At 34.5% G+C, this 10,493-nt stretch overlaps 1 protein-coding gene across 1 annotated transcript; it reads left to right on the top strand.

Annotated features, from left to right (window-relative positions):
• The first annotated feature begins 2,704 nt into the window (after positions 1–2,704).
• On the top strand, positions 2,705–10,152 carry LOC100788348 (protein ESMERALDA 1). The gene is made up of 10 exons (XM_003529369.5): positions 2,705–3,322; positions 4,859–4,928; positions 5,182–5,249; positions 5,352–5,440; positions 6,474–6,671; positions 7,873–8,077; positions 8,172–8,339; positions 8,540–8,707; positions 8,789–8,979; positions 9,323–10,152. Exons 1-10 carry the CDS (start codon positions 2,948–2,950, stop codon positions 9,483–9,485), a joined length of 1,695 nt encoding a protein of 564 aa, XP_003529417.1. The 5' UTR covers positions 2,705–2,947; the 3' UTR covers positions 9,486–10,152.
• Positions 10,153–10,493: the final 341 nt, after the last annotated feature.

The raw sequence follows: 10,493 nt of genomic DNA on the forward strand, positions 1-10,493 counted from the left end.
GACAAGCCTGTAGAGCTATGTTGAGGTTTACCAAGGACGGACCTTGGGTTTTGTGAACCTATGAAACTCACCAAGGGCGAACCTTGGGTTTGACAAGCCTTTGGAGAACCAACCTATGAGACTTACCAAGGATTGACCTTGGGTTTGACGAGCAATTGGAGAATCGACTTGTAGGACTCACTAAAGGCGGACCTTGGATTTTGCGAGCCCTTTGGAGAAACGACCTATAGGACTCATCAAGGGCGGACCTTGAGTTTTGCAAGTCCTTTGGAGAAATGACCTGTAGGACTTACCAAGGGTGGACCTTGGGTTTGACGAGGCTGACATGGTTGCCGCCGGAGGATTGGAGCCTTCGAAAGGGGTCTCGCGTATGAGGCCGGACCGAGTGCTAACCATAGATGTGAAAGAGAGAGGTAACGAGAGACCATGAGATATGTTTTACCATAGCCCCATGATGGGCGCCAAATGTACTTACCAAAATCCGAAGCTGGGGCACGTTAGGATGGACGAGGCCAAGTTAGGCTATAGGACTTCGCGTGTCGGCTAGAGAGTGACCTTTGTTAAGAGTACAAGAAGGGGGACTTGTAAAATAAAAGACTTCGACGCTCAAGTAAGCATATGAGTTATAAGAGTAAGAAAGAATACACAAATTTGTAAGCAGGTAAGTGTGTTAAATAGCGTGTTAGCGTGAGCTTGTAAATGTGCGAGAGAGTACGAGGGAATCTGGTACTTATAGTGTGTAGAGGGAGTTGCGGGTCCTTATTTCTGTATAGGTTGTTATAACCCTTGTAGATAATTATCGACTTATAGATAATAGTTGGTAACTTATAGATCATGTTACAGCTAACACGTAGCTTAAAAATAATTGTACCTTGTAAATAATGTGTAGCCTTGTAGATAATTGAATACTAAGAGATAAAGGGATGTCAATATATTCAAATAATAAAAAGTTAAAGATAACCTGTCCGTTAAGGAGTCCGAATGTTAAGGGTTGGGTGCTCATACTCTTACGTCAAGATTGACATAAAAGGTTGACATATGTCTGCCACATAACATATGTATTTTGTGGACCCTGAATAGTATATTTATTTTTATGACTTACATGCACTGGGTTGCAAAATTGACTGAAGCCAACTTTTTTCTATTATTATTATCTTTAAAATCAAATAATTATACTATCTTTTTTAAATACAATTTGTTTTTTTCTTTTACTAAAAGATTAAATTATAATATATTTAGATAATTTTTATTTAAATAATTTTAGATGATTACACGTGGTATCCTAACCTTGAGAAATTGTGTGGTTTTATCATGTGTCATATGAACCTGTGTAAAAATTTTCAAATTTATAATTATAAATTTTTGGTTCAACACTCGAACACAATTATTGTTGGTTTTTTCATACACGTTTGGGACACAGAGGTATAAGGAGATCAATCACATCTTAACGCATATCCTTAAGTACTTTTTTTTGTCAAAAGTAGCATAATTAAATGATGTTTAAAATTTGCTACTTAGATAGGGTTATGTGGAAACTTGCTTGTCGCCGAAATTTATTGAACTATCGTTATTTTTATTTATTATCATTTTTTTACCCTGTTGATTGGAAAAAATCTTGATTAATCTGAAATTTGATTTGAATATAATTAAAATTGAATTAAAAATTATTTTTTTATCAATAATCAAATTTAAATATTAAGTAAACAATTTAATTTTAATTTTAACACATTAATAACTTGTGTCTAATTACTTGATTAATTTTTTTTTATGATTTTCCTGTACATAACAAATTCATATTTCCATAAAAAAAACAAAATCATGCTAACTGAGTCTTTAAAGTTTAACATAATCTCACTAACTATACATACATTTTTATATTTCCCTATAATTTCTTAAATTTAGAAAGAAAAAAAAATTATGTGCTCAAAATAATGGTCATTAATCATAACTTCACTACAGACATCATTCAAAATTAAATCAAATGTCTGATCATGTAAAGCTTATAACAAATTTAATATCAACCTCCAGTTAAAGCCGTGAAGAAAATAAGAATCCTTCTAAATAACGCGATTACGACATATACTAAAACATATCGACAACACGACTTCTCAGGAATGAGTTAATTTGATAAGATTAGTTTCACTTAAAAAAAATGATAAGATTAGAAAAAAAGAACAACATCCTTAAAAAAAAAAATAGAACAAAAAAATGCAAACTGGAGATGACTCATCAAACTCAATTTTCTTCTTTATTGCAAGGTCAAAATCCAAAATCATGGCACATTGTACTCATTCGAAATAAAAATTCCAAGACCCAGATGATGTTTATTACCCTTACCAACACTTTCAGAAAAGCATAATTCGTTGGAAACCATTCACTCCTCTGATCCGCGTGATACCTTTCTTCTAGCACCTGCACTCAGTCACAAAGTAATAGAAAAAAGACAATAATTTATTTTTCCCGGATCAAAAACTATGAATGTTTTCAAATTTTCATCAGATTAAAAATTAATTTTATCCTTACAATTGTTAGTTGAAAAAAAATTTACACAATCAAAATTAAACATAAAATCTCTCATTAAATAAATAATTTATGTTCATGTGAATGTAGCACAATAGTAATTTAAATATTATCCAAATAAATGAATAGATCATGTCAAGAAATAAAAAAAGTAAAAACCCACAGAGCATGCGTTTTTGTGCTATTCTTTGTTTCCCTCTCCATAAAACAAAAACAAAAAAGAAAAGTCACTGCATTGCGTTTCCCTTCTTCCCCTGCTAGTCTAGCCAATAGCCAACCCAACCCACGTGCTTTCTCTCTTTTCTTTTCTCTCTTCCCTCAGGAAAAACACACAACCCTCCCCAAAACGGTGTCGTTTTCTGGGACCATTTTAGAGAGAAAAAGAGAGAGAGAGAGTTGTGTTGTGATGCGGAAACGTTGATCCCAAATGCACCCGTACAACCGGCTACCGAGCAGCGGGCACTCGACGCCGTCACCGCCGCCGTCTCCGCTCCGGTCGCCGAGGCTCCGCCACGCAGGGCGGTCCAAGGCCGGGCGGTTCTCTCCGAGCCGGGGGAGCGGTCGGACCGCCGCGCAGCGGCTCAGCTGGATGTTCCTCTCTGTTCTGCTTCGACGACAGGGCGTTTTTCTCTTCGCTCCTCTCATTTACATCTCCGGAATGCTCCTCTACATGGGAACGGCGTCGTTCGACGTCGTTCCGGTAATTAAACACCGTCCCGCGCCTGGCTCCGTCTACCGGAGCCCTCAGCTCTTCGCCAAGCTCCGCCTCGACATGGATTCCGATAATTCCTCCGCCGATGCGGTTCGATTCGTTCTGAAATCTCTCAATATTTTAATTATTTGTTTGTTTATATATATATATATATATATATATATATATATATATATATATATATATATATCTCGACGGGTTTTGGTGATTTGTGATTCGTCAGGTTATTCCGGTGAAATTTGTTTTCTTTTTTGTTTTTTTATTTGGAATGTTTGGAATCGAGTTTCTACTCTGCGTTTTTCTCATGTATGTTTTGTATTTCAAATGTAGGTTTAGTTTTTGCGTATGGATTTTGCTGTTTCAAATGTAACTAACTTGTTTATGGAAGAGCTTTTGAGTTTTGTGATGCGTATTTATGGTTAGATTGCTTGCCAGGTTTGAATCTGGAGGCTAGGGTAATGTGAGTAATTGATTGAGCAGATGTTTTAAAAATGTGTGATTGCGGATTTTGGATAGAGGAAATTGGTTCTGATTGTCAAAGGCGATTGATGATGAATTGTCTGTGAGAATGTTAGGATTGTTATTGTGTTAGGTCTTGGGAGTTTTGTTGACCGAGATTGTAATAGTTGTGCTGCATATATTTGAATTTGACCTAGATAAATATGAGTATAAAAGGTGTTAATGTTTTATGTTGTGCATATTGGCTAAGTATATTATCTCGAATTTGTATAAGAAAAGTACTACTTTTAGTATTGGCTACCAAAGTTCCTCCTTTTTTCCCCCAGTTACAAAGGAGGTCATAGGACCTGATGGTTTGATAGGAAAGGATATTCTAAGCTTGACATTGAGACTCACAAGGGGTCAAACCTAACACGAAGTCTTGGTAAGGAAGCTGGGTGGTACTAGAAGGAAAAAACCATTGGAAGAAGCATCAAATTTCCTTTTGTTGCTTTCTCCTGTGCTTAGCTTCTAGCATATTCTTTTTTTTAAAAAAACTAATCTTGACCTAACTTCCAAGGGATTCCTTTGAGATGATAATAATCATTACCAAAATAAAGAAAAGGGAATTAACTGCTTATGTATAGTGTATGTGTATATTAAGAACTTGTGGTGTCTTTTTTATAAGTAGAGAATTCATACCTTCACATGGGACAAAATTTCATGTTTGATGGGAATATTTTATGAGAGGCAGTATATGTCGTGTTCAAACCTATGCTTCTTTGGTTTGAGAAGATATCAACTGACCACTAAGCTAGGAGAAGAGTGAGGTTTATATTGTTAAGACATGTTTGATGAGAATTTAATGTTTGATTGTAATATTGGTATGAAATTTTCTTGAATGCTGGCAGCTAAAATTATAACTTTTTTATGTATGTTTTTCAGCTCTTGCAAGGATAATATCTTCAGAATTCAGAATCTTTCATATCATTTTGGTTATGACCACCCACTAGCTATTGGAAGATATTTGATTCTGACCATGCATCTTTTTTTCTTATTTTCAAAGTTTGGATCTTTTAGTTGGTTTCTTCTGTAATACTTTACAAATCTTCATACTTTTCCAATTTCATTTGTTTTTTTGGGTATAGATGGCTACTTTCAGTGACAGGCTTGTAAATTTCCTTTCAGATATCTACAATATGGAAGTATCCCTATAGAGGTGGTGAGTGGAAGCCATGTGTGAACAGATCTTCAGAAGGTATAACATAACTGATGATGCACATTAAATGATGACATTATACTTTTTATCTCAATTTTTGTTCTGCTGTATAATTATTTTAGTGCTTTTGGCACTATTTATTTGTCTATTCCTTGTTGATACTCATTTAGTTCCTCTGGTTGAAGCTTAATGCTTGCATTTTTTAGGATAAATCTGGAAAATCATATCTTTATCTTCTGCAGTGTACTGAGTTTTGTTAACTATGAATTTATATTTCTAATGTTGTTGATAGACCTACCTGAATCAAATGGATACATATATGTGGAGGCTAATGGTGGCTTAAATCAGCAGAGGACATCAGTAAGTGTTTTGTGTACAATCTGTTTTTCCATATATTCAAAATGTGTTTAATGTATTTTCATTCAACTAATTTATTTTGTGAATGATATCAATTTTTCATAGGTATGCAATGCAGTTGCTGTAGCTGGCTATCTCAATGCTACCCTTGTAATCCCCAACTTTCATTATCATAGCATATGGAAAGATCCTAGGTTGGTTTGTTATTCTATCGATTTTAGTTTTTCAGGACTAGGAAAATCTAGTGTTTTATGTTGGCATAAGATTAACAACATTTTAGACTTTTAAGTCAATTATTATATATATATATTTCACATGCTGTTGTTAAAAAACTTATTTGAAAAATAAAATTATTTATAGAGAGAAAGGGGGAAAGCACAACTACTAGAGGATAACAAATCCTCCAAAACAAGAAAAGTGGAAAACTGATCCAACAAGAGATATTATACTCAAGTAGGATGCACTTAATTTGTATCGGGAAAATTAGATTACCAAAATGTCTGAGATTTCCATTTGAAACTACTTGTTAAGATTTTCTTTCATGTCAATTTAGATAGTTAAAACATTTAAATAGTGAAATCTTAGGGGGTGTTTGATTTGCATTTTCATTTTCTGTTTTCATTTTCTATTTTCATTTTCTGAAAACTGTTTTCATTTTCAAAAGATTAGAATTCTGAAAACATATTTGGTTTGACTTCTTGTTTTCTGTTTTCAGAAAATAAAAACACTAAAAATTTATGATATATTGACTTCTTGTCTTTTTTGTATTTTTAGATTTGCTTAAAATTACATTCTTTGCCATGACATTTTCATTTTATCCAAAATAAGGTTTCTGTTTTCAATTGAAAACATTGAAAACGAAATTTTATTATTTTCATTTTCTGGTTATTTCATGTTTTCATTTTCACTGAAAATGTTTTCAAAAATCCAACCAAACACATTTTCATCACCATTTTCTGTTTTTAGTGAAAATGAAAACAGAAAACAGTCAAACCAAACACTCCCTTAATTTCCTTGTTGATCATTGTCTTTTAATAGAGGAAACATCCTTTTACAGTGTTGAATATGACTATTGGTAAGCTGTTTTGTCAAATGGAATATTATGCATTTATATTAGTACTTTATAAATTTCTTGGTTGCAGGGAGTTTCTTGATGTTTTTAATGATTTTGATCAAGGTATTCATTTTGAAACAATCTAAACTGATCTAGAATGTTCATGTGTCCAGCAAATTCCGGGACATTTATGATGAAGAGTTTTTTGTCAATACCTTGAAAAATGATGTACGGGTGGTTGACAAGATTCCTGAGTACCTAATGGAAAGATTTGGCAGCAACATGACAAATGTTCACAATTTCAGGATCAAGGCATGGTCATCTATTCAGTATTACAAAGATGTGGTACTCCCTAAGTTACTTGAAGAAAAGTGAGTGTATGATGCTTGTATAAATTATTTCATTATTCTCATTGATCATAAATAATTATCGATTAAACAGTTTAGAGTAATTGTTAGTTGTCCAATGTGTGTGTGTGTATATATATATATATATATATATATAGGAGGAGAAAGCAGTGCACAATGTTGTAGTGTTGTGGCCTCTTTGCCATCATATGGTATATTTGGCTTCATTCACGGCTAGGAATTAGGATTCTGCTTGATGTTTTGAGCTGATTTTCTTTCATTGTTTTCTGTTAAGGAAAGGAAGGGTAAGGGCCCACAGCCCACGGCCCACGTGTTTGGGTAACGCTAGCAAAAACTTATATTAAGAGAAATGTTTGGGACATTCACTCTGACACTCTATCACTCGCTCTCTGATTGCCCTAAATTGGTTGGAAATCACCAATTATAGTGGGTCCCTCTTCTCATTTAATGATTCTCTCTCCTGATTTAGAAGTGAGACCCACCATAATTGGTTATTTCAATAAATTTCAGCTAATTATAGAGTAGTCATGGTAATAAAAATCAAACCTATTGATACCCATCCAACCCTATCCTGACTTTGACGAGGAAAAGCTGCTTTGACCGGGGTTGGGTTTTCCCCGACTTAAGAAAACAGGGTCGAGTTCGGGTATGCCACCCGCTATTTGCTGGGATGGGAATAGTCAAACCCGTCCCGTTGCCATCCCTATTATAGAGTGTTAAAAAGAGAGTGTCAAAAAGAGTGTCGCTAGCAATAGCGTTCCTCTTATATTAAATATAGAGGAATGCTAACAACACTCTCACTAACACTCTTTCTAATACTTTCTACTATTGACTGAAATTTATTGGAAATCACAATTTTTGGTGGGTTCCACTTATTTATTCTCTTTCTTGATTTAGAAGTAGGACCTTCCAAGAGTTGTAATTTTTAATAAATTTCAGCCAGTAGAAGAGAGTGTTGCTAGCACTCCTCATATAGATATATTTTCATTCTTGCTTGTTATCTATCCATTTGGATTATATGGGAGGGAGTTCGGGTATTATGGCTTGAATACCACAGTGAAGCTCCATCTTTACTCAATTTGGGACACAACAAACAACAGATAATTTTACTGTAAAATTGTTATCATCAAATATGTTTATTATTTTTGAGATAAGGAGGCTGGGAGCTTTTACGTAGATATTGAATTTAATTTTATTCATGCAGGGTTATAAGGATTTCACCTTTTGCAAATAGATTATCATTTGATGCTCCTCCAGCTGTCCAGCGTCTTAGATGCTTAGCAAATTATGAGGCTTTACGGTTTTCAAGTCCTATATTGACAATAGGTGAATCTTTGGTTGAAAGAATGAGAAAACATAGCGCCATTAATGGTGGTAAATATGTCTCCGTACATCTTCGTTTTGAAGAGGTTTGTTTTTATCAGATATGAATGTTTATAATAATTTTGAACGTTGACATGTTAATATTTGTTGCAACTGATGCAAATGATTTCCCATGGGCAGGATATGGTTGCTTTCTCTTGTTGTGTTTTCGATGGTGGAAAACAGGAGAGAGAAGACATGATTGCAGCTAGAGAAAGAGGTTGGAAAGGGAAATTTACAAAACCAGGACGAGTTATACGTCCAGGAGCAATCAGGATCAATGGGAAGTGCCCCCTTACCCCATTAGAGGTAAATGCCTGCTTAAAGCTCTAGTGATTTTAGCCTGTATGAAGAGGAAGAAAAATTCTGGGAGTGCTTTCTTTTTGGAAGTTGTTAGTCTAGCTAGAAGTTTCCAAAATTGAAGTTCTCCTTATGCAGCAAGTTTTGTTGTTGTTTTTACCTAATTCATTTGTTTTATTTATAATCAATGCCTTGATCCATCTCTTCAGGTTGGCCTCATGCTTAGGGGAATGGGTTTCACGAAGAACACATCTATCTTTTTGGCATCTGGAAAAATATATAATGCCGAGAAAACAATGGCTCCGCTACTTCAAATGTTTCCTAATTTACATACTAAGGAGACCCTAGCTTCTGAAGAGGAGCTTGCTCCATTTAAGGTTTACATTTGTACTCTAATGTTATTCGACCACTCTATCATTGGTTTATGCTATGATTTTGACTTGGGATACTTCTTCTAGAATTATTCTTCCAGGATGGCTGCTATAGATTACACAGTTTGTCTTCAAAGTGAGGTGTTTGTCACAACTCAGGGAGGCAACTTCCCTCATTTTCTGCTGGGTCACAGAAGATTCTTGTATGGTGGACATGCTAAAACAATTAAGCCAGATAAGCGGAAGTTGGCATTACTGTTTGATAATCCCAATATTGGGTATGTTACATATTGGCATATTTTATTTTGTTAAATTTTATGAGGATAGAATGAATTAGTATGCTACTTTATAGTTTATAGAAGAATTATGTTACTTTATGCAACTCTTGCATTTACAACTATGCCCAACTGTACTTGTGCTCCAATTAAGTCTAAGAGGAAAATGTTGAGAGAGATAGTATGTTATATGTTCAATCCCTAGTTTTGTTTTTGAAGAACCATATAGCTCGATCATTCTGATTGTGTTCAATGAGAGGTCTGTAGCTGTTAGTAAAAATGTTCCAAGATTTTTTTTTAATTGAAAGTATCTAAATGTGCCTCCTCTACTTTCATTACTTTCCAGATGGAAAAGTCTTAAACGTCAACTGCTGAGCATGAGGTCGCATAGTGATTCCAAGGGAGTTGAGCTTAAGAGACCAAATGATTCTATATACAGCTTTCCATGCCCAGATTGTATGTGTCGTTCCAACAGAACTGACGATTTGAGATCTTCATTAGCAACTTGATCTACTCACAGAATTTGATGGGTGTTTCATGTTACCTATGATTTTGTGAGCATGCCTTGCTGCTGACTGTATTTCTGATATTATGATTGTTTCATTTTTTTCCCCTTTCCATCTGGTGGGAGGGCATACACTCCAATTTTCGGGGGTCGAAAAGGATTTTGTTGAAGGTCTCGTTGATCTGATTATATATTTGGATTGAATTTCAAGGCAGTGGCATCTTTTTTTGTACGTGATGCCAATTCAGAACAGAATGGCAACCGTTCTCCTTTGCAGGAATCTCTTCCAGAACATTGACAGATGGTTTCACATATGAATGAGCACCTGCTGTGTCGAACAAGTTGATGATTAAAGAGCCAAAATGACATACTCGTGTTCCTTCACACCCTGCCTGTACATTAACCTGGTGGAGTACGATATTCATGTGTTAAGTCTGTGGCAAGCTCTCTGTACATTTACAAAATTCAGGGTGTCCCTCCATACTATTTTATTGTTCTGTTTTAGATTATTTTTTTGGTCCTGTTTTCAATTTTGTATTTTGTTTACCCTCATATTGAGGGGCCCATTGCTAGTTACGTAGGTTTATGGCTGTACGCATTTGTTATTCTTTCACATTGGTTCCCCATTGTTTTAGCGATGATACCAGTGAATGTAATTAGTTCACCATTCATATTTCATACCAGATCACACAAATGCTGCACCATAAATGCCATAGTATATAATCACAAATTATATCACTTTAATAAAAAAAAAAAATCCAATCAACAAGAAGTGGGTTATACTATTCTGCAAAATATACCCAACTTAAATGCTCTATAATTACATAACCAATTTCTATACTAATGTTTCTTTTCTAATATTTTGTGTACAACATATTGAAGAAGTAAATATTAAGGATCATAATTTTATAAGAGTTTAATGATGATGCATTGATTGTGTAAAAAAGTTTTATATGATCATCTAATCATAAATCATTAGAGTTATGTTTTCTCTTTCTCTTTCTCAGATTCT

This window comes from Glycine max, chromosome 7 (assembly GCF_000004515.6).
Source record: "Glycine max cultivar Williams 82 chromosome 7, Glycine_max_v4.0, whole genome shotgun sequence".
Lineage (NCBI taxonomy): Eukaryota > Viridiplantae > Streptophyta > Magnoliopsida > Fabales > Fabaceae > Glycine > Glycine max.